This window comes from Eulemur rufifrons, chromosome 8 (assembly GCF_041146395.1).
Source record: "Eulemur rufifrons isolate Redbay chromosome 8, OSU_ERuf_1, whole genome shotgun sequence".
Taxonomy (NCBI): Eukaryota; Metazoa; Chordata; class Mammalia; order Primates; family Lemuridae; genus Eulemur; species Eulemur rufifrons.
The window spans coordinates 103,466,054-103,492,372 of NC_090990.1; the positions used below are offsets into that span (position 1 = coordinate 103,466,054).

The window sequence follows — 26,319 nt, forward strand, 5'->3', positions numbered from 1 at the left end:
CAAGGCCAGGGAAGGCAGAAATTTCCCTACCTCCCAGGTAGGGACAGGGTCCCATGTGAGTCAGAAATGGATGGGGATCTTTGTACCTGGGAGATGAATGGTGGGGTTATTCCTGAGACCCAGGGGAATAAAACCAGTTCTGATCTGTTCCCCTCTAACCCTTAAAGAAGGCATTTACTGGTCTTGCTCTTCCCAAAAGGTTGTTCAGGAGAGAATGGAACTGCTATAAACATTTCCAGGTTTTCTAGGTCACATCTGATCTGTTGTAAAGGGCCTCTGAAAAGTGAGGTAAAGAAAGCTCCAGCTTCAGCCTTTAAGCTATACAGTTAATATGACGTTTTCATAAAACTTGAACCTCCAAATGAGCCAGGAAAAAGAATGAGAAGACAAGCCAAGGATTTCAATATAGATATATAATTTTAATATTTAATTCATAATAAAACCAAGGCTGGATTGTATTGGGAGAGAATGTCTGATTTGCAGAATATGGGAATTTTTTTTTAAATCATGAAATTACAAGTCATTGGTGCGAACAGCCTTCCCCCTCCCACAAGCTCCCTATAGAACCTGCTTAGGAAATAAGAGAGGTGAATCATCCCCCATACCTCTTCCCCACCAGGGCTTGGCTCTCCCCAAAATCCAAAGAAGGAATAAATCCGCCATTGCCTCTTCCCAATTCTACCAGCAGTCAGCTTCTACCCCCAGGCAAAGACCTGAATCAGAGCCAAGCTCCTGAAAAAAACGAGGATTCCTTGGTTCTCTATTGAAATTGGGCACACCTGGTCAGAAAAGCCACAAGGAAGGCCAGAGGGACTGAGACCTTTGCTTTGAGAACCTATATAGACAGTTGTCAAAGTTCCCAGGTGCAACCACCTCAGAACCACATCTGTAGTCAAGAGGAAGGAGAGGAGGATGAAAACCCTGAGCAGAACCAGGCCCCCACCACCTTATCATGCCCTACCAAGACCCTCTCCCAGGGGTTCATTGGTAGAGAAACCAGCAAGCAGCTCTCTTGACCAGTCACTGGGGCAGCAGGGAAGGCTGAAAGCCCCGGTTGGGGAAAGGCTGGTCTTTGGAGAGGTATGAATGTGCAGATAAAAAAGGCAAGAAGAGCATCCTTATCTCCTCACCCTGGCTAAGGCACTGAGAAGAAAGAAGCAAGGTAGCAATGGTAAAGATGGGAAGAGGAGAGGATAAAGGATCCCTTGGACCTGCTTGCTTGGAGAAGACAAAAATACAGGAACTAGAGGGGTGTGGGGACTACCACATGGGCCCCATGACTGTGCAAAGAGGAGCATCTGAGAAGTGGGTAGAGCCACGCCTGCGTGTCCGTTACCCATAACGTTCCCCTCACCCTGCCCCAGGGTGGGAGGAAAATGGGCTGCAGGAATCCCGGGAGCAGAACAGCATAAGGTATCTCCCTGAGCCTTAGGGTTAAGGGCTAAAGAAATAAAGCTTTATACACATGGCAATTCCTATCCCTTCCTATCCTGCTCAGTCCTCCTCAGCCTATACGCTGACCATCCTTCCACTAAGAGAGATGAGGGAGGTGTCGGCACTTGAGGGAAGGGCTTGGTTGGCCTAAAATATCCACTTCTCCAGTGGAAAGGGAAAGTCCATCTATCAGCTTATTGCTGATGCTTTTTTTATCACCATCACTCAGACCCCTCCCTGTCTTAGGTCTGAATAACTGGGTCACCCACAGGCATGAGGAATCCAAGGTGGGCAGGGCAGAGCAGGGCTGGCCCTGAACCACGAGCTAACAGGAGCTGGTCTGCAGGTTGCTCTCTGTAAGCAGTGATGCGATGGACGAGGGATCGTAGACACTGTCAAATTCCTCATCTGAGCTCAGCCCTTCATGTTTGAGGGTTGATTCAGCAGCTGAGCGGGAAGCTTTGCGCCTAAGTCAGAGAGAAGAATACTGGTAAGGGAGGAGGAATAGAAAGATAGAGACAGCCACCCTTTTCATGCTAAACTCCAATTTTTCTAAGGCCTAAAGTTACTCACAAGATCCTCCACTAATCCGAGTTTTGGGGAGAGTATGGTGGCTGAGATATTAAGAAATAATCATAACTAGCTTCCCGCCAGGAATAAGTGACTACACAGTCCCGTCTTAGCGATTCTCCTCCTTAGCCAGCTCAGAGGAGACCATTCCCTTCTAGCTCTACTGTCCCCATAAGGCAGGCGGCAGAAGAGCAGCCCATACCAGGAGTCCTTCTCCAGGGATTTGATCCGGGCCTGGAGTTGTTCATTGACCTCATGCTGCTCCTCCAGCTCACGCTGGGCCTTCTTCCTCAGACCGTCCAGTCGCTCGATCTCCTCTTCTGCTTCATCCACCTGCCGCTTCAAAGCCTTCACCCTCAGGCTCAGCTGGGCAGGATACCAAGTCCCATTAGGAAAATATCTGCTACCATGGCCTGGGACCCTCTCCTCTAACAATCTTGACAAGGGATAGTTTCCCTAGAAAAATGTGATCATGGGCAAGTCCCCTAACCTCTCAGGGTTGTCTTGGGGATTCAATGGATTAATACATGTAGAACACTTAGACAGAGAAGCTATTACAGCACATACGCACTCCATATATATGCTTGCAATGACTGCTCTAGTCTTTTCAATCTCCCTGTCTTTATATTTAATACAACAACAGTCCCAGTTTGGAAGACCTATGGAAGAGGGGCCTCCCTTGGCCTTCAAGCAAACACATACTGTATACTTGCCCCATGGTTGCTTGGCCCCAGGGTGCCATGTCCTTACCTGGTCTTTCTGGTCATTGACATGCTGCCGCTCATCATCAATCTGGATGGACAGCTCTTTAACTCTCCGCTCTAGTTTTCGGTTGGCGGACTGCAGAACTGTCTTCTCCCTGAGAATGAGGTAGAAGGATGTCTCTGGGTGTTGCCATTTCTGAGAGAACCCTGACTTAGCCCTAGTCTACTGCCTCCATGGACTTCTCTCAGTCATGAGCCCACCATCAGACTGGGGAGGATCCAGGGCAGATCCAAAGAACCAAGGAGATTGAGGTCATCACATTTCAGAATTTCTGCACTCTCTCTGCTCTTTATCAGGAGAAAATGGCCCCCAAAGATCAGGCTAAGTCGGCCATATCTGAGGTGGAAGATGGAGGGAGCCCCAGAGGAGAAAGATCCAGAGGGAGGGAGGAAGGGAAGGAAGGGAAGAAAGGAAAAAGGGAGGGAGGAAGGGAAGGAGGGAGGGAGGGAGGACAGGCTCATGTCACCTCTCTTCAGCCTGTAGCCGCTCCTGCAACAACTGATTCTGGGACTCAAGTTGAGAGAGGCTGGCATTGGGCTTCTGGAAGCCTTCTGAGCTGGCCAACCGGGTCTTCAAGTCCTTATTCTGAAAGGGACAGGGAGCCTCCATGGTTAGCACTCCACTTGGTCATTCTACTCCTGGGCTCTATCCCCCAGACTCCCCACTCTCCCCCTCACCTGTCTCTCCAAGGAGATTTTGTCACACTCCAGGTCCTGCCGAGCAGACCTCTCCTGCATGAGCTCTGTCCTCAACTGATCCACCTAGTGGGGATGGGTGAGAGAAACCAGACATGGGGAGGGCTAAGGAAGAACCAGCAAGCTGAACCAAGTGAAGCAGAGTAACTGGACGATGGTCTTTGAACCCTAAACCCCCAAATTCCTAGGCAACTAAGATATCAGGCGCAGTGGCTCATGCCTGTAATCCTAGGACTCTGGGAGGCCGAAAGGAGAGGATCGCTTAAGCTCAGGAGTTCGAGACCAGCCTGAGCAAAAGCGAGACCCAATCTCTACAAAAAATAGAAAATATTAGCTGGGTGTGGCGGTGCACACCTGTAGTCCCAGCTACTCAGGAGGCTGAGGCAGGAGGATTGCTTGAGCCCAAAAGTTTGAGGTTGCTGTGAGCTAGGCTGACACCACTGCACTCTAGCCCAGGGCAACAGAGCAAGACTCTGTCTCAAAAAAAAAAAAAAAAAAAAGAAAAAGAAATCACAGCTTATTCAAATGGGAGGAGATACACAATTTAAACAGGGCCTCCTGTGTCCCACCAGGAACTAGCGTCCCTTTGGAACCAAAGCAGCCCCAACTCAGGTCAGAGAGTAGCCCAGACCACCAAGATTCCTTCCTCAACTCAAATTCTTGGCCCTTTCCACCTGAGGAAACTTGCCAACCCTTCCCGAAGCAGATGAGCCTGAAGTAGACCCAGCCGTGCACAAATTCTGCAGCCAGAACTCTCCAGATTACAAAAGGGGGGGGGTAGAGTTGTTTTTGAGAAGATCAAGAGGTTATGTAGGCCGGGCGCGGTGGCTCACGCCTGTAATCTTAGCACTCTGGGAGGCAGAGGTGGGAGGATTGCTCAAGGTCAGGAGTTCAAGACCAGCCTGAGTGAAAGCGAGACTCCATCTCTACTAAAAATAGAAAGAAATTATCTGGACAACTAAAAATAGATATAGAAAAAATTAGCCGGGCATAGTGGCACATGCCTGTCTCAAAAAAAATAAAAAATTAAAAAAAGGCCGGGCACAGTGGCTCACGCCTGTAATCCTAGCACTCTGGGAGGCCGAGGTGGGAGGATCGCTCGAGGTCAGGAGTTCGAGACCAGCCTGAGCAAGAGCAAGACCCCGTCTCTACTAAAAATAGAAAGAAATGATTTGGACAGCTAAAAATATATATACATAGAAAAAATGAGCTGGGCATGGTGGCGCATTCCTGTAGTCCCAGCTACTTGGAAGGCTGAGGCAGGAGGATTGCTTGAGCCCAGGAGTTTGAGGTTGTTGTGAGCTAGGCAGACACCATGGCACTCTAGCCCAGGCAACAGAGCAAGACTCTGTCTCAAAAAAAAGAAAAAAAAAGAGGTTATGTAGTCAGGGGTAGGCACAGATGAGGGGTAAGAAAGGGACTACCTGGTCCCGGCCACGATTCACCCGATCTGTTAGCAGCTCCACAGTGTTCTTCTCCTCATCTAACTCTGTTTCCAGCCGTGAGACTTTTTCCTATGGCAGAAGAACAACAAGGTTAATTCTGCCCCAAATGCGGGACACCGGAATGCCAAACTCAGACCAGCACCCTCTCAAACTCCAGCTTCCACAGAACTCTCTCTTGCACACCCAACCCAATAACCTTTTGGTACTGGTGCCCACACTCAACCACCATGAAGCTAGCGCCCTCTGCTGCCCAGCCATGGCATCGTGGGGAGGGGGTGGGGCATGCTCTGGTCATGGCCTCTTGGCGGGAAGGCAAACCCCAGAATCCATTCCTCATTGGAGAACCCTATTTCTCTAAGGGGAAAACTGAGAGAGAAACCCAAGTACCTGGGCCACAGCTGAGATGAAGAGACTCAGAAACCGAAGCACCAGAGTACAGACTGGGGGAGCAAATTCAAGCCAGGCGGTACTATGTACAGGCCGAGAGTATGTACATGGGGCCAGACTGCCTGGGTTTTAAAATCAGATCTACCACTTCCTGGCAGTAGAACCATGGACAAGGTACTTAATTTCTCTGTGCTTCAGTTTTCCTCATCTGTAAAATGAAGACAAAAAGACTGTCTACCCCACAGGGTTATCCTGAGGCTTAAATGAGTCCAAGTGCCTGTCACACAGCACAATATGTTTGTTGCTGCTCCTATTATTATCACATATAGCAAATTGAAGAGAATTATTCACTCTAAAGGGGAAAAGCCACACTGCTCAGCTCCAGCCCACTGCTGCCATGCACACCCAGGACTAGAAGCTCAGTATTACCACATCTTCCAAATATAAAAGAAGCCAGAAATCCAAATTTTTATATGACACCTGTAAATTTCTAAACATTGTCATAATTCAAAGTTGTTTAAAATACTGTAGCCAAACAAAACCCATTAGCTGTAGGCTGCCAGTTTCCATCTCTAGTATAGAAAGAGGATTTGGAAGTCCCACCTATGCCAGCACCCAGAATGCCCCGACCCCCACAGGCCACCCCCCAGTGTCCTGACCTCAAGGCTCTTCACTTGCCGGGCCCTGTCATCCTGGGAGCGCTTCTTGTTCTCTGCCTCTTGCTCCAGCCCCTGCAGTCGCTGGGCCAGCAGCTCTTTGTCCAGCCGAGCTGAGTCCCGCTCAGCCTGCGATGCCTGCAGGGCCTGCCGCAGCCTCTGGATCTGGACAGAAGGAAAAGACGCAACAGCTCAGTGTAGTAAGAAGGTGGGGGTTGAGGGGCGGGAGCAATCTGCCCCTCCAGAGAGAAACATTTCATCACAGATTTTCTTTAGAATTATCAGCACATGGTGACAATAAAAAGCAGATGGACTTTTAGTCCATTTTCATTATTGTTTTAAAATTCTCTACACAAATTGGAATCACCTGAGGAGTTTTTAAAAATGCTGATCCTGGGTCCCGCCCCCAGAGACTATGATTTAAGTGATATGGGATATAGCTTGGGCATTAGGATTTTTTTTTAATCTCTCCAAGTGACTCTAATATGCAGCAGAATTTGAAAATCACTGCTCTACAGATGATATATCCCCTACTGTTTGTACCTAGGGTGGACGACTCCCTCTACCCTACCCCACCTTAGCATGTCACTGCAAGTCATTAGACTACACCTGGCCCAAGACCCTTGGCCACAGGTTCAGTTAAGAGGCAATGACCTCCAAACCCAGGGACAATGGGATGGTTCCCACCCTCCTGTCATTTAGGCTCCTACCTCATCCTGAAGCCGGCTCAGCCCCCCAGAGGTCTTCTCCGCCTCACTGGCCCAATCCTTGGCCTGGCGCTGGGCATCTGCCACCTCCCGCCGGGCCTTTTCCTTGTAATCCTCCAGCTGGGCCTGGAGCTGCTGCAGGGCTTGCTTAGAGTTGTCCCCAATCTGCTCTAGCTAAAACGCAGAGAAAAGAGTGGTCCCTTTTCCAGGCACAGACTCCCAAGACTGTCCCAGGAGCCTCCCTCCTGCCAAGGCATCCTCTCTTGCTCTTTCCTGGGCCTAGGTTCCTAGTATGGCTAATAGTTACAAACAGATGCCTGGGTTCAAATCCCAGCTCTACCACTTACTAGTGAACATAGGCAAGTTACTTATCCTCGATGGCTGTGGTTCCCAACCCCCGGGTTTTAAAGACTGGTACTGGTCCGTGGTCTGTTAGGAACAGTGTTGCACAGCAAGAGGCAAGCAGCAGGCAAGCAAGAGAGTGAGGCTTCATCTGTATTTATAGCCACTCCCCATCGCTCACATCACCACCTGAGCTCCACCTCCTATCAGATGAGCAGCGGCATTGGATTCTCATAGGAGCTCGAACCCTACTGTAAACTGCGCATGCTAGGGATCTAGGTTGTGTGCTCCTTATGAGAATCTAATGCCTGATGAGCTGAGGTGGGGACCACTGATCTATGGGTCTCAGTTCCCTATCTGTAAAATGGGATAATAATAGTATCTACATAAGGTTGTTGTGAGAATTATGTGAGTTAATTACATAAAGTTCTATACTTACAATAGTGCCTAATACAAAGTAAACCTTAAATGACTATATTTCAGCAAACTCAAGGTGCCAACAATTATAGGATATACCACTAAGAAAGAAAAGTCTGCCAATTGAACTATGACGTATCATCAATTATAAGATATAGTCCTTGGCCGGGAGTGGTAGTTCACGCCTGTGATCCTAGCACTCTGGGAGGCAGAGGCAGGAGGATCGCTTGAGCTCCGCTGGAGTTCAAGAACAGCCTGAGCAAGAGTGAGACTCCGTCTCTACTAAAAATAGAAAAATTGGCTGGGTGTGGTGGTGCATGCCTGTAGTCCCAGCTACTTGAGAGGCTGAGGCAGGAGGATCCCTTGACCCCAGGAGTTTGAGGTTGCTGTGAGCTAGGCTGACACCACTGCACTCTAGCCCAGGCAACAGAGTGAGACTCTGTCTCAAAAAAAAAAAAAAAAAAAAAAAATACAATGCTATTTCAGAGATGATAAAATGTGCACTTTAGAACTGATGTAATATAGTAAGTGTTTGCTCTTGTTTTATAGAGTAAGAGATTGGAAAGAGAACCTTATCAGCAAAAAGCCATTTATTTCCTTTACTTTCTTTCTCCTTCCCCTCTCCCAAAATTTAAAATTCTTCCAGCAAAGATTCTTGTATTTAGGTTTTATTGACTTCTAAGGTAGACTCCTAAGAGATATTCTCCAAGAATGAAGACCACAAAGGAATGGGATGTGGGGGGAAGGGCAAAAGCACGGAAGGAGTTAGAAAGGATGCCACTTTTGGAAGATTTGACCTTGGCTTTCCTGACAATGTACTTGAGGAAAGCAAACATCACGCATTCTGACTCCCACCCCCGGCCCTCAGGCCAGCTTCTGTGCGAGCTGGGTCTCTTCCTACGGGCCCAGGCCACACCATGCCCCACCTCCTTGTTCAGTCGGTCCACAGTCCTGTCCAGCAAACGCTTCTGCTCCTCCAGCTCAGCCTTGCCTCGCCGAAGCACCTCCCGCTGCTTCCCCTCCTCCTCTAGGGCCCGTCTCAGTGCCTGCTGCTCCTGCCCCAGGCGGGCCAGCCCCCGCTGGGACTCTTCCAGCCGTGCCTCCAGTGCCCGCTTGGCTGCTGCCAGGCTCCCCTCCTCTTCCTGGGCTGCACCCAGGGCCTCCTCCAGCCGCTGTTTCTCTGCCTGGGAGGAGTGGAAGGGGGGTTGGACTGGGAGAAGGCAAAGCCTGGGCTCAAGCCATTTGAGGTAGATAGATGGGGGTGGGGGGGGAAGGAGACATTTATGAAAAATGTGGGCATTGAAAACAGGCTCAGAGGAACTAGAAAAGAAATCAAGACACAGAAAGCAAGCAAAGATGGGAGATAAGAGACAAAAATACCAGTGCAAAGTCTAGAACATTGACACCTGAGTATACTCCAGGAAATAAACCCAAGGTTAACAGAGGGTCTGGGGAGGCAAAACAGAAGCACACTAAGAGCAAAATAAAACTGATGGCTGCGTATGCAGCGTGGGAGTATTTGCCGGGGCTGAGTAGAGAGAACCAGGAGGAAGCCAACACTGTGGGCAGAAGCACTGACCTCCAGCCGCTGCACTTTGTCCCGAAGTCGTCCCTCCACCACTTCCCCACCCTCCGCCAGGCCTCGAGCCTCCTTCAGCTGCTGCTCCAGACCCAGGATGCGCCGGCGGAATTCGTCATTTTCCTCCTGGGTCTCTCGAAGCGTCGTCTCCACTGCAGCCCGTCTCTGCCCCAGCACTGCTGTTTCTGCCTCGGCCACCATCTTAGCCTATGGACGGTCCAGGGAGCGGTGGCTCAGACCCCAGGGCTCAGGGCCACTGCCAACACCCAGGAAAGCCCTCCCAAAGAGAGCCCAGAAGAAAAAGCTTATAGAAGGGTACTACCGCCAGCCAGAAGCTTCCCTGAGAATCCCACCCCTACAGAGATGCAGTGGGCTGCCAAATCCTGGCTGCCTTTAACCACACACCTCGGACCAAGGAGCTGGTTAGTACATACCCATGATAGGTAACTTGCCACACCCTCTGGCTCCTCAGCCCTCCAGCACCCTCAGCCTCCACCTCCTAATCCCTGTGCCCACTCCCCTTGCCTTGGAAGCCTCTTCACAGTCCTGTCTCAGTTGCTGGACAGTCTTTTGTAGCTGGAGGTTCTGCTCTTCCACCTCCTGAACTCGATCAGCCTCAACCCTCAGGACTGCCAGCTGCTTCTCCAACTCCCGGTCCCGGTGTCGCCCAGCCACCTCCTGGCTCTGCCGCTCTGCCTGCAGCTCCTTAAACTCCTCCTGTGTCCGGCGCAGCTCCTGGAAGGGAAGGGGAATGGTGATGGGGCACAAGAGCCAGACTTCAATACCACAATGTGGAGAAATTGAAACTCATACATTGCCAGAGGGAATATAAAACGATTCGACCGCTTTGGAAAGCAATTCGGCAGTTTCCCAAAAAATGAAACAACTAAAAGGGTGGAATTGGAATGTTTCTAACACAAAGAAATGATAAATGCTTGAAGTGATGGATATGCAATTACCTTGATTTAATACACATTGTATGCCTGTATCAAAACATCACATGTACCCTATAAATATATGCAACTATTAATATTATGTACTGATAATAATTAAACTTTTTTTTTAATTTTTAAAAAGTGAAACAGAGTTACCATATGACCCACCAATTCTACTCTTAGGTACATAACTAAGAGAATTGAAAATGTATGTTTACACAAAAAATTTGTACATGAATGTTCATAGCAGCATTATTCATTATAGCCTAAATGTAGAGATATGCAATGTTCATCAATTGATAAATGGACAAAATATGGTATGTCCATAGAATGGAATATTATTCATCTATAAAAAGGAAAGAAGTACTGATACTTGCTACCACCTTGAGAACATGCAGGTGAAAGAAGCCAGACACTTAAGGCCACATATTATAGAATTCTAATTACACGAAACATCCAGAATAGGCAAATCCAGAGAGACAGAAAGTAGATTAGTGGTCGCCAGGGGGGAATGGGTACTGGGTACCTTTTTGGGGTAATGGAAATGTTCTGTAATTAGATAGTGTGATGGCTTTACAACTTTGTGAATATACTAAAAACCACTGAATTGTACGCTTTTAAAAGATGAGTTTTATGGTAAATGAAACATAATTCCACCAAAAAAAATTATGTGGAAGGAGAGTGGATGAGGGTATGGACAAAACAAGATTGGCTGTTTAAAAAAATATATTGAAAACCAAAATATGTGACACAATAAATACTGGTGCAGCTCTGATTTCTTTTAAAAAGAAAATTTAAATATGAGTTCTGATTCTAATTCTTTAGTTACTTGCTACTTCCGAAATTCAGAAAGAACCATAATTAGGCCAAAGGGTTATATAATATATATGTAGTGAATCTTCAGTGTAAGACACTAACAAAACTAATTTGAATGAAAAAGAAAAATAGCAGAGCATATTATCTATACTGGACTTTGTTAGTCTTTTTTCTAATGCATATTTTATTGATTAAATACTTGATAAAATATACTTAATATACGAAATAGATGAAACACAAGTTATTGCTTTTTTGTTTCACCCAGAATACAAAATCAACTGAGATTGTCCAGTGGACTGTCCGAGTTCATTCACTATGTCAGCTAATACAGGTTGAGCATCCCTAATCTGAAAATCTGAAATCTGAAATGCTCCAAATTGCGAAGCTTTTTGAGCGCCAACACGATGCTCAAAGGTCATGCTCAAAGGAAATGCTCACTGGAGCACTTTGGATTTCAGATTTTCAGATTAATGGATGCTCATCCAGTAAATATAATGCAAATAATTATCCTAAAATCCAAAAAAATCTGAAACATTGCTGATCTCAAGCATATTGAATAAGAGATATTCAACCTGTACAGTGAACAGACTTCAGACTATCTTTAATATTTGTTAACTTCAAAATAATATAGCAAATATTTTAAGAGCAATTTTAACCTGGCCGGGCGCAGTGCCTCATGCCTGTAATCCTACCACTCTGGGAGGCTGAGGCGAGTGGACTGCTTGAGCTCAGGAGTTCGAGAACAGCCTAAGCATGAGCAAGACCCCATCTCTACTAAAAATAGAAAAAAAATCTGCTGGGCAACTAAAAATAGAAACAACAAAAAAAAATTAGCCAGGCATGGTGACATGCGCCTGCAGTCCCAGATACTCGGGAGGCTGAAGCAGGAGGATCGCTTGAGCCCAGGAGTTTGAGGTTGCTGTGAGCTAGGTGGATGCCATGGCACTCTAGCCTAGGCAACAGGGTGAGACTCTATCTCAAAAAAAAAAAAAAAAAAGTTTAACTTGACCATTTTTTCAGGAGTTTTTCTGAGAAAATGGAATCTTAAATTATATAACACAGCATGACAATCACCAAAGTATATTTGGTTAACATTTGTTATGTTTTTCTCTACCACATATTTTGTGTAATTAGAAAAAAAATCTCAGACTTTTATTTATCTGGAAAATAATTACTTATAATTTTTTTTACTCATTTAAAAATATGATTACCTTGATTACAATTAGGCAGTCTTATAGTAGAGGTGTAATAAACAAGCATTGATTAACCAATAATGAAGCACCTATTACACATCCATTACAGTAAATCAATAAAATATAAAGCTGGAAGAATCTTCAGGAGGCCATAAATGCCAGCTCCCTATAATTAATGAAAACATTTTCTAAGTTATCTAAACCAAAAAAAAGCAGTTGCCTTATCATTCATAAACTAAAGCACAAAGAATGTGCAGAAATTGTGTATTCACTTCAATTTTATGACCTTATCATTTGTGACTCTTTTAAAAACATCATCTATGCATGATAGAAAGAGGATTAACTTTAAAAAAAAAAAAAGAAGAAGAAGAAGAAGAAGAAGAAGAACAAAGACGGAATCTTACCATGAACTCTGAGTGTTAAAGCCCACCAGCAAGGCTATGCCCTGGAGACTAGGCAGACAGACACATTAAACACTGGGATCCTTCAGTTCTCCATGTCCAGATTCTATACTTTTTACACAGCCTTCAGATGACAATTTGGCTTCCCATATAGGTCAGCTGGCCATGCTAACACAAGTATTCCAGTCCATGTGATGATATTTCTCATTGTAAATTAAACATTTGTTTCATAAATGTAGTTAATGAGTCCCCCACGAAAGAGAAGCTTTTGCTATGCTAACCAAATTAGGTTTCTATGCCTGCAAAAATGACCCTAGAGTTTCACTAATCCACCTAAATGCTTCTACCCATGATGTCTCTTGGGAGGCAGCCAGCGGCCTCTGGCTATACCCCAACCTGGCCACTGAGAGCCCTTTTCACTGGAAACCTCTACACTCACTCCTCCTGTGCCAGAAAGAGGTAAAGCTGACCAGGCAGGATGGGGTCTGGAAACCAAGCACACAGGAGACAGCCCCACTATCGTGGAGGCCCTCGTAGATAGGTGAAGCAGATGCCCATAACCCCTACCTGCCATTCTGCGCCCCCAACTCCCAAGTACCTTCTTGAGCTCCTCAACCTGGCGAATATCTCCAGCACCAGCTCGGGCCTGCTGTAATTCCCTCTGCAAGACCTCTATCTTCTCCCCAAGCTCCTCTTCCATCTCCTCCTTCTCCATCCGCAGCTGCAGGAGTCTGAGTCCAGCAAGGTGGAAAAAAGTAAAAAAGAAAGGGTACAGGGTCAGGCCACCTGCCTAGGAGAGTGGGACAACAAAAACCACCTCTCTGGAAGCCAATGCACTAGGCACGTACTCTCAAGAGGGAGGACGGTGAATATGGAGAAGAACAGCCTGAGAAATGGGAGAGCAAGAGCACGGCAGAGGTAGAAGGGGTGGGGGGGGGCTGTAAGAATGATGGGTAAGTTTTTCTAGGAGTGGGGCAAGGTCCTTACTCCTGCTTGCTGGCTCTAAGCTCCTCCTTGTTCTTCTGGAACATGCTCTGCCAATGCCCTGTCTCCTCTGAGGTCTCCTCCAGCTCCCTCTGCAGCCCCCGCACCAGAGCTGACATCTTCTGCCTTTCAGCCTCCAGCACCGCGTGGTCCTAGAGAAGGGGACAGTGGGCACCAGAAGGCTCAGTGGGAAGATGTCACTTCAAAAAAAGCATGAGTGTGTAAAAGGGAAGGCTCAGACCTCAAAGGTCACTATGCCAGCTGCACCCCACATACTCTAGTGGTAGCTGATACAATGCCAGCAGAAGGTTCTCTCCCCAAGTCACAGTCTACCCCCCTCTGTCATCTACAGGAAGCCTCCCCCAGTAATTTCCCCATGCGACTTTGGTCACACAACCTCATGGTACTTCTGGTCTGCCTTTGCAGGTTTCTTGGCCAAGGTTTTCACTACATCTCACATGTGTTCTTTACGGGGAGTCCCCAGTTGCAACCAGGAAAAGTCCAAAAATGTAAGATTCCAAGGCAGCCCCTTTCTCCTGCAGCACCCTCCTCTCCCAGCCTCGTCACATGCCTGGCTCGCATCTTGCATGCTCCGGCGAAGCTGCTCTGTGTCTCGCTGGTACTGCTGCCGGACATGCTCCACCTCCTGGTCACGGGAGGCCACCTCCTCCTTCAGGGCCCCCTTCAGGGCTGTTAACTCCCGCTCCCGCAGCCTCAACTGCTCCTCTATCCGCTGTTTCCCCTCCAAGACCTCTTCCAGAAGTTCCCGGGTCTCTAACAGGTCCTGGGCAAAATGAAGGTGGAAATATAGAGGTGACCATATTAGGAGCCATCTGTCTATTAATTAATTCACTCATTTGTCAAAATATATTTATTGAGTACCTTGTGTTAGGCATAGTACCAGGTGCTGTCTGACCTCCCACATGCCTAGTTAGGATAAAGGAAAGAAACCTACCATCCTGAGTTCTAGTCCCATCCTGCCACTGGTCTGTCTAAAAGCATACTAAGGAACCCCCATAAGCAGCTATCCGCTCCCCATACTTTGGGGAAACTGTGGATGAGCAGACCTGAGGATGCCCCAGCTAAAAGGAAGCAGAGGCTGGGGCATACAATCCCACTCCTTACCTTCAGTAGCACCTCCTTGGCAGGCTCAGTTCCCTGGACCTGCTTCAGCTTGTTCTGCAGCTCCATCACCTGGGTCTCCAGCCCACGGCGTAAACTCTCACCCTGGTCCAGGAGGAGCTTCACGTTCTGGAGCCTGATAATAGATAACATTGAGCACTATGCATCAGGCAGTTTTCAAAACACTTCACGTACATTAATTCACTCAAACCTCCTTTCTCTACAAAAACATTTAAAAATTAGCTGGGATGTGGTAGCACACACCTCTAGTCCTAGCTATTTGGGAAGCTGAGGCAGGAGAATCACTGGAGCCCGGGAGTTCGAGGTTACAGTGAGCTATAATCATGCCACTGCACTCTAGTCTGGGTGACAGAGCAAGACCCTGTCTCTAAAAAAAATTTAAATAAATAAATAAAACCTCCTTTGTCAAATCTTAATGAGGTCTCCCCTGACTTCCTTATTTAATACTGCAACCTGCTCCCCTACATCCTGGCCCTCTTGATCTGCCTCATCCTGCTCTACTTATGGCCTTCTCACATTATAAATTTACTTATGTAATATGGCTGTTTACTGTCTGTTCCCTCTCTAGAAACTAACCTTCTGACGAGCAGGGCCCTTCATCTGTAGGGTTCACTGATGTATCTCAGGAACCTAGATTAGTGCCTGTCACATAGCACTCATGGCAAACATCTGCTGAATGGATGAATGAATCTTCACAACAATCCTGTGAGGTAGGTACTATTATTAGGCCGATTTTACAGATTAAAAACCTGAGGCACAGGGGCAAATCCAGGTATCCGAACTCCAAATCATGCACACTATCACCATTATTGACAAAGAAGGTAAAGAGAAAGGTGCTATTCTATCCTAAGCATCCCTGCACCTTTTCAGCTTCTGGAGATTTCCTTCTGCCTCCTTCAACCTTCGGGAATGGGGGGCTCTGAGTCTGGCCTAGCCCCCCAAGCAGCCCCACATGTGCCACCAGCTGCACTCACTCCCTGGTGCTCTGCTGGGCCTCCGCCTTCCTCCTCTCCAGCAGCTCCTGCAGTCGGCTGCACTCCTCTGCCTTCTCCTCCAGCTGCCGCTCCAGCCCAGCTCTGGATGGCTCTAGTTTCTGACGCTTCTGGAAAAGGGAATGAGAGCATAGCACATGGAGGGTAGAGAAGGCCTCTCAGAAGGACTCATAATAATGGAGACATCTGACATTCATTGGACATTCACTATATGACAATGTTCTCGGGAACTTATATGTATTATCTACGTTTCATCCTCATACAAATCTTGGTACTGATGATGGCTTAAAATATGTCCACAAATTCTTTGACATTCCTGTCAAAAGATGAAGCCCAATTCTGGTCCCTTTGAGTATGGGCTGGACTTAGGAACTCCCTTCTAACAAATACAAAAAGGAGGAAGTGATGCATAAAGTCTAAGATTCGGTCATAAAAAGGCATTGCGGCTTCCTCCTTACCACTTCTCTTGGTTCCCTCATTCTGAGGAAAGGTGGCTGCCCTACTGTGAGGATACTCAAAAGCAGCGCTGTGAAGAGGTCTAGACAGCCAGGAACTGAGGCCTCCAACTAACAGTCATTTGAGTAAGCCACTTTAGAAGCAGATCCTCCAACCTACTAAGTTCTTCTAAAGGCAACAGCACAGCCAAAAGCTTGACTGGAACCTCATGACAGACTCGAGCCAGAATTACCCAGCTAAGCTGATCTCAGATTCTTGGTCCTAAGACACTCGGAAATATTTGTTTTAAGCTATTAAGTTTGGGGGTAACTTGTTACACAGCAATAGATAACTAATACAGTACAATTATTATCTCCACTTTGTAGTTAAGGAAACCAAGGTTTAGAAAAGTTAAAAGAATTTGCCCAAAGTCAGTTGCAAAGCCAGCAGTAACGGTACCAGGATGTGAACCCAGTTAGGCGCCACAGCCCACCACTTAACCATTACACTATATTGCTTTCCAGGAAACAAGGGGTGTTACAATTTAACACATATTGAGGGCCGGGCGCGGTGGCTCACGCCTGTAATCCTAGCACTCTGGGAGGCCGAGGCGGGTGGATCGCTCGAGGTCAGGAGTTCGAGACCAGCCTGAGCAAGAGTGAGACCCCGTCTCTACTAAAAATAGAAAGAAATTATATGGACAACTAAAATATATATATACAAAAAATTAGCTGGGCATAGTGGCACATGCCTGTAGTCCCAGCTACTCGGGAGGCTGAGGCAGTAGGATCGCTTAAGCCCAGGAGTTTGAGGTTGCTGTGAGCTAGACTGACGCCACAGCACTCACTCTAGCCCGGGCAACAGAGTGAGACTCTGTCTCAAAAAAAAAAAAAAAAAAACACATATTGAGCACCAGCTACATACAAGGCAATACTGTGAAAGGAGAAAGCAGTAGATTTAAAAAGACTGACCTGGATTTTTTTCATTCCTCTCTGCAACTTACTACCATAGGCAATTTACTTAACCTCTCTGATCTTCAGTTTTCTCATCAGAAAAGGGTCCAGAATGCCTACTTTACAGGGTTACTATTAACATAATGATTACATATTATCCAGGATAGTACCTATTACAAAAATTATACTCCAAAAATAACAGCTCCTATTACTGCCATCATTATTACAATGAAAAGAAGTGAGGCACAGAGAATATAAGCAGTTTTCTCAAGTTTTACACAGCCAGCAAGTGGCAAAGCCAGGATAGGAACTCCCAAGGGAAGGGAAAAGAAGGTAGTTGGATTCCTAACGTGCTCTGCCTCCCTAAGCTCCAGAGAACTGCAGAAGTCCTTGCTGGAACTAATGCACACTCTTATCTCATAAGATACAAGCATGCTCGGTCCCTTGCTAGCCCAGCCCACCCCCAGGCCAAGGCTTTCTCCCTGTGGTCCTTCATCCCTCCAGCACCTAACAGTTCCTCACCTTCACCTCTTCATCCAGCTTTTGCTGTAGCTCCTCCACTTTTCGGGTAAGCTCACCCTGGCCAGTCAAAGCCTTAGTAGAACCAGGAGAAACCATCTGCCAGAGATACAGGAGGAGGAGGGAAGGGAATGAGTCCAGATCCAGATCCCCTGATCCTCAAAACCCTAACCCTGACGATTGCTCCCACCCAGAGAAGGCCACTCACCACCAGGGGCTGCATCTGCTCCAGTACCAGACTGACTTTCCTCCTCACAGAGGTTTCACTTTCTGAGCTTCTGGAGGATAAAAGGTCAGAAACAAGGGTTAGGGGAGGAAAGAGGTAGCAGAGGTAAGCCAAGGGTAAAATCAGGGGAGACCGGGAACAAAGCTGGAAGGAAAAGAAGGGAGGTGTGTGCTCCCACTGCTGAGTGGGCCCCCGCTCACCCCTCCCTCAGGATGCCATAGATGGTGGCCTTCACATGGTCCACACTGCCTGGTGGGGCTGCCTCTTGCTGATCTCGGAGAAGGTCCGGAGTTGATTTGAACTGTAAAAAATAAAAACAAAGAACTAGGAGGATTAGGTCAGAAGCGTGTGTGGGGTTTAGTTGGAGCAGAAGTGGAGTCAGGAGACAAGGCCCCTGGAGCATGACGAACAGCCTGAAGTGCGGCAAAAAGGACAGGCTGCGGAGGCCCGAGCAACAGGCCGGGGAGAGGTCCAAGCAGGATACACCTCTACACTGCGGCTGCAAACCAGTTTCCTCAACAGATCTCAACCAGCTGTGAGCTGGGTCACAAGTAATTTGTCCCTGATGATAGTTAGCATACAATGATTATAAATGATTTACTTTTAGAATGGACTTAAGTTTGTCTCAAAGTAAAGTCACTCCCCCACCTACTTGCATTCCTGAGTGGGAGAGAAAGGTGTGGAATTTCGACAAGAGCACCAGGGAAACTGCTCCCATCCTGCAAGCCTGCCTTACATACCCTGCAGACCCAGCAAATGCTGGTGACTGACGCATGGTTACTGGTTGTGGCAATGACAAGTAACTCTCTATGCTTATAAATACTGATTTCATAGTTAGTTTCATTTCCCTTAGAATTTTACCCATGGAGGTATCTTGGCCATATGAATATCACCTATTTTGTGCATGCATAAAGGACAGAACAAAAGGTGGAGACTTTCTGCCCTTGGTTATGTGAATTAGCACGGAGTTCCAAGGCTGACAAGAAGGGGCTGGGGCTGGCAGCTGGGGAGGGATTGGGGCTGACCTGCAGCATGGTGGGGTCCTGCACTCTCCCCTGTGACTCCTCAAAACTCTGAAGGACCCAGTCCTGAGTCTGACGGGAACGGCCAAAGCCACTGCTCTGACCCTGGACTGGCTGTTTCGAGCTGCTCACACGGTTGTCATATTTTGTGCTAGGGGTCCAGTCGTTGGGGGACTCGCGCTCCCGTTCCTCAAGGGTGTCCCGTGGGAGACGGCTGTCCAGGCTCTTGCTCCGTTTGTGCTGCTCAGGGGGTAGCGTCCGTGTTCGACGGCCAGTCCGGCCACGGGCCTGGCCTGCAAGTTGACCACCAAACTTATTGATGAGTGAGTCCACTGAAGACAGGGGAGCAGTGTCAATGGTGCTAGCCGGGGAAGCCTCTTTCGGGGCAAGCTCCAGCAAGCTGGTGCTCCTGCTGCTAGGACCCATAGGGGCAGGGCCTGCCAGCGAGGCCTGGGACTGGGAACGGAGTAGCCTTCCATTCCAGCGGGCCCCAGGCTCCTCATCAGACGTGCTGCCCTGCGAGGGGGCAGGAAATCCCTTGACCTGAGAGTAGGGGTTCTCAGGGAGTTCCGAATCAGAGCTCAGAGCTCCTGGGGCCCCTTGGTTGTTGGCACCCTTGATTTGGACCCCGAAGGAGTCGCCACCTTTCTCCCCACTGTTGAGCACCACAAAGGGCTGCCCAGCGATGCCCTGCACACGCACAGCAACCCCATAGGTACTGGCTCTTGCATCCTTAGCTGGGCGTCGCCCACCACGACGTAGGGTGCCCATCTCTGCACCACCCACTGGCTCTGTGATGAAGCGAATCTGAACTCCATGGTCTACAGGGCCCCGGGACTCAGCCATGGTAGATGCCTGCTCCATGGGTAGGAGGGGTCCTAGAAGATGAAGAAAAGAGTTTAAGCTGAGAGACCTGAAGTAGGTACCGAAAAACTTCCACCCGCCCAGCTCTGGTGGGGCCGATTGCCTGTCAATTCCTTAGATTTAGAGCACTGCTTCTCATACTTTATCTGAGCAATAGAATAACAGGAGGCCCATGGAGGGCTTGTTAAAACACAGATTGCTGGACCCAACCCCCAGAGTTTCTGATTCAGTAAGTCTGGGTTGGGACCTGAGAATCTGCATTTCTAACCAAGTTCCCAGGTGATGCTGAGACTACTGGCCCAGATACCAACCATACTTTGAGACCCACTAACCTTAAAGAATCCATTTCCTATGACACAGCCCTGGGGAGCTTGGCTTCGTTAAGACTTTAAATAAACATTTTGCTTGATTTTCAACATACACATACACCACCATGTGCCTTCCTCCTCCCCACAGTGAAGGCAGAACCCAAACCCTGCTGAGCAGATGCCTCCATCCCACTGGGGAAAAGGGGGCTTCCTCTCCCAGATCTCATTTAAAATACAGAAGACCTCCAAGCGTATCATCCCACTTCTGGGAAAAGACTCAAAAGCACTAATAACAGTGATGTCTCTAGGGTGGAGGAACTGAGGGCAAGGGGCAGGAAGAGGAAAGTTTCTACTCTCTGAAAGAGTAGAAAGGGGTGGGCTTTCTACTGTGTATCATTTTGTCCCTTTTCAATTTGGAACCATGTAGATATATTAACTACTCAAGAAAAGATTTAAATAAGGTTTTAATTGTGACAGTCCATGGTGCCCCAAGACAGGTTGATGTGTCCCAGCTGGGGGCCAGAGCGACGGCCATCCACAGGCCAGCTCCCCAAGTCCACACCGCCCAAGCTCAGAGTCAGCAAATGGAATGTATCCCAGCTATGCTCTGGCTCCAGGAAGTGGGGAGAGAGATTCTCTTCCAAGTAAATAAAAAAATCCAGTCTCCACCAGAGCCTAGCACCAAACTGGAGGAGGAGCCTCTAAAGTGCCAGACAGAAACACAAACATACCCAACTCAACCTCCCTGTGGAGTCTGGGCCAAGGAAACTTGGCACGGTCCCTGTCAGGGATTGCTAGGAAGCCAGGAAACCAGGGTGAGATGAGAATGGAGGGGAGGGGATGGAAGGAGCAGAGCTCCAGGTGAGAAAGGGCTTGGTGGGGGGAAAAGACTCAGGTCTAAGGAAGAGCATTCTTAGAATTCCCAGCCCTTCCTCTCAAGAGAAAGGAATAGAAAAGGAGGGCCATTTATTAAAAATGTTTCTTCATCTTTTTGGCCCTGGGATTCCATGAGAAAATGATGAAAGCAAAGCACCCTCCCCCAAGAGACAGCCCACACGAACTTTTACCATAGCATCTTACAAAGTTTATGAAGGCAGAGGGGTAAAGTAGTTTTCCAAACCATTCATCCAGTGTAAAAGACACTGGACTAGAGTCAGAATCTGGCCTGGAATCCTACCTCCGCTATTCATTCACATGACATATATAACCTTGGGCAAATCACAACTTTTCCAAGCCTCAATTTGCTCATCTGTAAAATGGGTATAATGATAATACCTTACAAGGCAATTACCTGTGAAAATTAGATAATAAAAAATTACATAGGCATATACAACTATAAAAAATTATCAAGTTACACACTTAACATTTTTGTATACTTTATTATACTTAGGTTCTACTTTAATAAAAAAGGAGGGAAATGACAAGATATTAAACATGAAAACACCTAGAACATGCCTGTATCAAAGCTGACAACAAATATTACCCTTCACACATGCCACTCCATCCAGCAGGCACTTTCTGGCTTCACTTGGTTCATAGAAGGATGTCACTTCCTCAGAGAACCCTTCCCTGACCACCCCTCTAATAAACCAGGTCAGATCTCACAAATCAGCCTCCCACAAACCAGGTGAGAATCCATGCTATATCCATGCTACAGTTGTTCTTTCATAGGTTTACCCCAGTTCATCTTTATACATTTATTGGAGTGATTATTTGTTTCCTGTCTCCCCCACTAGATTATAAGCTCCCAGAGGGCAAAGACCACAGCTATCAATTGACCACTCTATCCCCAGATGCTTGGATACATGGTGGATGCCAATAAATATTTGTTAAAGGTCATACATCAAACCTAAGGCCAACTCACACAGTAGTGGGGAGATTTGCCCAAAGCAAATCTAGTTTGCCTTAGTAACAGAACCTCTTCCTGATCTGGACTACTCTACGCAGTCATGATCTTAGAACCAGATGTGCCTAGACTGCCAGCTCTCAGAAGTCACATGATTTATTCATGATGCAGCTCTACCCTGTCAGTACATCTACTGATCTTCCAGATCCAGGTCAAGGAGTTCCTAGCCTAGGACTGGCACAGTGCACAGCCCCTTGGGCAAGAGGACCAAATTGTTCAGAGGCAGTATCAAGTGTTCCCCCAGGTCCAAGGTTAGGTTGACTGCCTAACCTCAATCACCTTCAGTCCAGGACATATGGATCAGAGACCAGAGGGCTGAAGTGATCTTTGGGGTGGGTCAGAAAGCAGAGCTCTAAATGATTCAACATGGAAAACCCGAAACCTACCCGCCTTCAGTTACAGAGGACAGCGGGGCGGGACCAAGGCAGCAGGGCAGCTCCAAGGCCTTGCGTAAGCCCCAGAGGCAGGTAAACAGCGATCCAGTGCCAGGCAACATGGAGTCTGAGGCCTGCGCTCTCACCAGATGCCCGGCCCTGCTTTTCCCTGCCCTGGCACATGCCCAGGGCTCTCCTCACCAACTGTACTCTGGGAAGAGACCAGGCTACAGTTAATTCAGCTTCATCTGTCTGCCTCTGCCATTCCTGCCTGCAAGGAGGGGGAGGACACTCTACACCTGTACCAGATAGCCACTTCTCCCTGAGTTACTCATTAGCCTGCCCTGCCCCAATTCCATCACCTCTGGCCCAGCCATATGCGTCTGGCTTCTAACTAGGAGTGACAGGGTCTCTGGACTTCTGGCAGGAAGTGGAGGTGGGGTGGTTTCGGGTGTGCAAAAGAAGGCCTGATACACACAGGGCCAGGCAATATGCTAGATGCTAAATAATCAGCAGATTTAGAAAATGGGAGAACTAGAGGTATAGAGATTAGAACTCCCTTGGAGGTAATAAGGAAAGCAAATGATCAAAACAGAAAAGGACAACTCGGTGACCTTGATCACTTGGCTCCCTTTTTCTCATAGTTAAAAAGATAGGAAGGTTCCTGGTGGATCCATAAAGAACCCCCCAGGTAGACTCCTGGCTAGGTCCACTGAAAAAGCAGAAATCTGAGAGCCAGGCTAGAGCTGCTTGGCCAGTGGGGGGAAAAAAACACACAATGAGGAACTGGGCCCCTGCAAACTGGCTGGACTGGTTTGAGAGGCAAGGGGAAGGGGAGGGCCAGGGAGACGACACTGGCAGTTTGTAAAGCAGACCAGAGAAATTCCACACCACAGAGGAGGCAGAGGGATAAGACCAGGGGCAGGGGCTCTGGCCAGCCCGATGCCAAGGCCAAGGCTCTGAAGGAGGAGACAGCAGCAGGGAGGGAACAGGCAAGAGGAGCAGATGCACAAGAACCTAGTGACAGGCCAGTGTGTGACAGGAAGACTTTGTCTTCCTCCACCCCTCCCTCTCAAGTTCCCAAAGTTACATTCCTGATCCCACACTTGCCTTGGCCACCTCCCTAGCCCTTAGTTCTCCCCTCCCTGGCATGAAGAGAAGCAGCCCTGCCCCCTCCTCCCCTCCCACAAGGGGAATGGCATGCAGGCCAGCCTGGGAAACAGGAAGGGTTCTAGGAAGTCAGAATCCTCTTAGAGTCAGGCAAATCTCTGGATTAGCAGTCCCCCAGAACCCGCCCCCCAGCCCCAAATATCCAGGATGAAAGAAGAGGTACAGAGGCACGTGTAGGCAGCCCGTCTACAAACATAGCGGTTACTATTTCCCAATTACAACCTTCCTCAGGCAGGGCTTCAAAGGGGCCACGCTAAGGTTGGCTCTGGTTCTCTTACCTGCCTAAGGCAAGGAAATTTGCCTCAGAAGTCTTGTCTGGGCCCCAATGTGCACCTTTCATCTGGCCTGGGATCTGGAGGTGTAATTCCCCTAGTCTGTGGTCTACCGAGGAGTCCTGCCTATTTCCTGCACCACTAGTGCCTACTGCCAGTCTGACAGCCATCATGCGTCAGGAGTCAGGGATGCCTGGTGGCGTTTCAGGGAGTAAGGGGGATTCTGGGAGACATCACAGAAATTGGTCGGGCTACCAAACCTCACCCAATGGCCCCCATCTAGAACCACAGAAAAAAATGTGTGTGCTTAGGGGGAAGGGTTTGACATCAGCCCCCAGAAAGAAGCCTCATGAGAAGTAAGTATTCCTAGACATTTTGTAGGCCCAGGGATCTATGCTACCTCATAGCCTCCCTTGGAGAACATTCCCTCTTTCAAGAGGAAGAAGGAAAAATTCTCCCTGGTGTGAAAGCAAAGGACAGAAACTGAGAGCCTTAAATACTTTTACACCTAGCAAAGAGATGGGGTGCCCTCTCATCCTGCCCCTCAGTGTCTCTTATTTGCAACTGCCTTCACCTGTAGGTGAAGAATTGGAGAAAGACCCCTCACTTCAGAGCCATCTCAAAGCCAGAAGGGAGGTGTCAGCGGCCAGCTCAGACTGGCAGACTCAGGAGAGAACCTCAGGAAAACAGCACCTGCAGATGCCCTCCCCTTACGTCTCTGAACCTCAGGCAGCAAGTTCCCTTTGCCCAACTGGGACTAACTCCTTCCCCCCCACCACTCTGGTCTCCAGGAGAAATTCTGCCCCTAGGGCTGCGCCTGACCTCCAGAGATATCCTGGCTCTGAAATGCTTTCCTGCCGTAGGAACAGCCTTAGTCTCACCTGGCACCTTCCCAGCCACCTGCTTCTGGCACCTTAGAATAGGGGCCAGCTCTTAATCAGTACTGCCACCCGACCCTGACCTCCCCTTCCCTGTCTAACTCAGCACCTGTGCCCAGGGGGCGGGTATTTCTGATTGCCTGAACCGCCGCCCCTCAGGGGTACACCTGCGGGCCCGCTTGCCTCTCAGGTGCCCTCGCCCCCGCCCCGTTCACTCACCCAGCGGGGCTCGGCGCTCCCGGGCTCGCGCGCCGGGCTCGGGCTCCGGCTCGGGCTCGGGCAGAGCAGCACGCTCGGCTCCCGGCCCTCCCCCTGCGTCCCTCGGCTCTCCCTCCTTCTTTCTCCCCCTCCCACCAACCTGTTACTCCCCTCCGGAGCTCCACCCCCATTGGCCGTCACCACCCGCCCCGCCTTACCCCTCCTCCGGTTGGTCCGCTTCCCGCGAGGGGCGGGGCCGCGGCCGCGGGGACCCAGACCTGGGGTCGCTAGCCTGGTGGGCGGGAGGAGCGGGCCGGGTCACGTGGCCGGCGGGCGGCGGAGCGCCGGGCGGGGCGGCGAGGGGCATCGGAGGCCATTTTGGGGGCGTAGTGGCTGGAGGCCAGCGGCAGCCCCCAGCCCCGGCTCGGCGGCGGCCTGCCAGAGCATCTTCTCGGCCCTGCAGGAAGACAGCCTCCCGCCGCCGGCTTACTCAGTGGGCATCACAAGCCAGAGCCCTTTCTGCCCTTCACCTACCTCCGCATAAGCCAGAATACTCTACCGTCACTTCTCTGCAGAAAATATCTCCGTTGTTCCCCGACGTCAGAGCCTCCTTCACTTCGGCTCGTCTCCCTTTTCCCCAACCCGAACCAGAACCCCAATCTTGGATTCTCTCCCCTCATCTCCTGGCTTCCACAATCATTTTCCAGCCTGACACCTTTTTCTGTGTAATATTTATCACCTCCTAACTTACATAATATAAATAATATTCATCGTTCTGTCTCCCTTCCTACGATAAGCCCCACCAGGGCGAGGCTCTCTCGTTGGCTGCTTTGTCCCTACAACAGGGACCGGCACATATTAGGCGCTTAATATTTGTTGAATTCATGAATGAGAACTGAGGACACAAATTTACGTGACTAGGAATGACCTTCATTTTAAACCGAAGGAGACTCAATCCCAAATTGTAAATCCACGTTACAGTTAGCCTTTCAAGAACCAGGGATATTGATTTCAGTTTCCAGAAAAGAGTAAAATCTGGGGTGCTGTGCAAACCACACAAAACTCCGCTAATACCAGCTGCAGTCAAACAAGAGACTGACTTAGCTTACGTTGCTGGGCTCTGGGTCTTGTTCTCATTTCGTTATTCAGCAAATATTTACTGTGTACCTATTTATGGTTAAAGAGGAATCTTCAGTGCAGCCCAGAGTTCTCGGGAGCTCCCTTCCTCCCCGCCCCCTAGCCTTCAGAAACTGGGTGTGGGTCCAGGAGGGTAAAGTCCACCTACCAGTTCCTTAGCTGGGGTGCAAAGTCTCCGCATTCCAAAGGAAGCTTTATATTAGGATTAGAGCCTTCAAGCTGTCCTGTGCCCTGGGGAGGGATAGCAAAAAAGGTGTGGTGGAGGCGGGCATCAGGAGAGGAATTGTCCCTCCAGGATCCCACCTCCAGACAACTGGGGTGGTATTTTAAAGAGATTTTTTTTTTTAATATGGGATTGTTAAATTGACCCATATATGTGAAAAGTGGAAGCACGTAAGCTCTCTTAGGTAATACCTTAACAATTACCGTATTTATAGTAAAGAAAAACTTGGGTGGTTACCCAGGACAATGAATACAGATTACAAGGAAAAACCAAGAGCCTGAGTGAGTCACAATCTTTGTCATCTGTTCATCAAGGAAGCATTCAATCTCAAAGGGACGCCATAATCAGGCACAGGTGACAAAGGTGACACCAT

General features: G+C 48.6%; 1 protein-coding gene across 1 annotated transcript; it reads right to left on the reverse strand.

Annotated features, from left to right (window-relative positions):
* Nucleotides 1–432: 432 nt before the first annotated feature.
* CGN (cingulin) lies at nt 433–24,701 on the reverse strand. The gene is made up of 21 exons (XM_069480587.1): nt 24,608–24,701; nt 18,620–19,494; nt 17,795–17,895; nt 17,577–17,646; nt 17,372–17,467; nt 15,444–15,571; nt 14,452–14,584; nt 13,898–14,110; nt 13,330–13,478; nt 12,941–13,073; nt 9,523–9,732; nt 8,998–9,204; nt 8,345–8,602; nt 6,663–6,833; nt 5,956–6,117; nt 4,889–4,978; nt 3,447–3,530; nt 3,236–3,354; nt 2,755–2,863; nt 2,207–2,370; nt 433–1,901 (listed from the first exon to the last, which is right to left on the reverse strand). Exons 2-21 carry the CDS (start codon nt 19,478–19,480, stop codon nt 1,760–1,762), a joined length of 3,600 nt encoding a protein of 1,199 aa, XP_069336688.1. The 5' UTR covers nt 19,481–19,494; nt 24,608–24,701; the 3' UTR covers nt 433–1,759.
* Between the last annotated feature and the right edge of the window lie 1,618 nt (nt 24,702–26,319).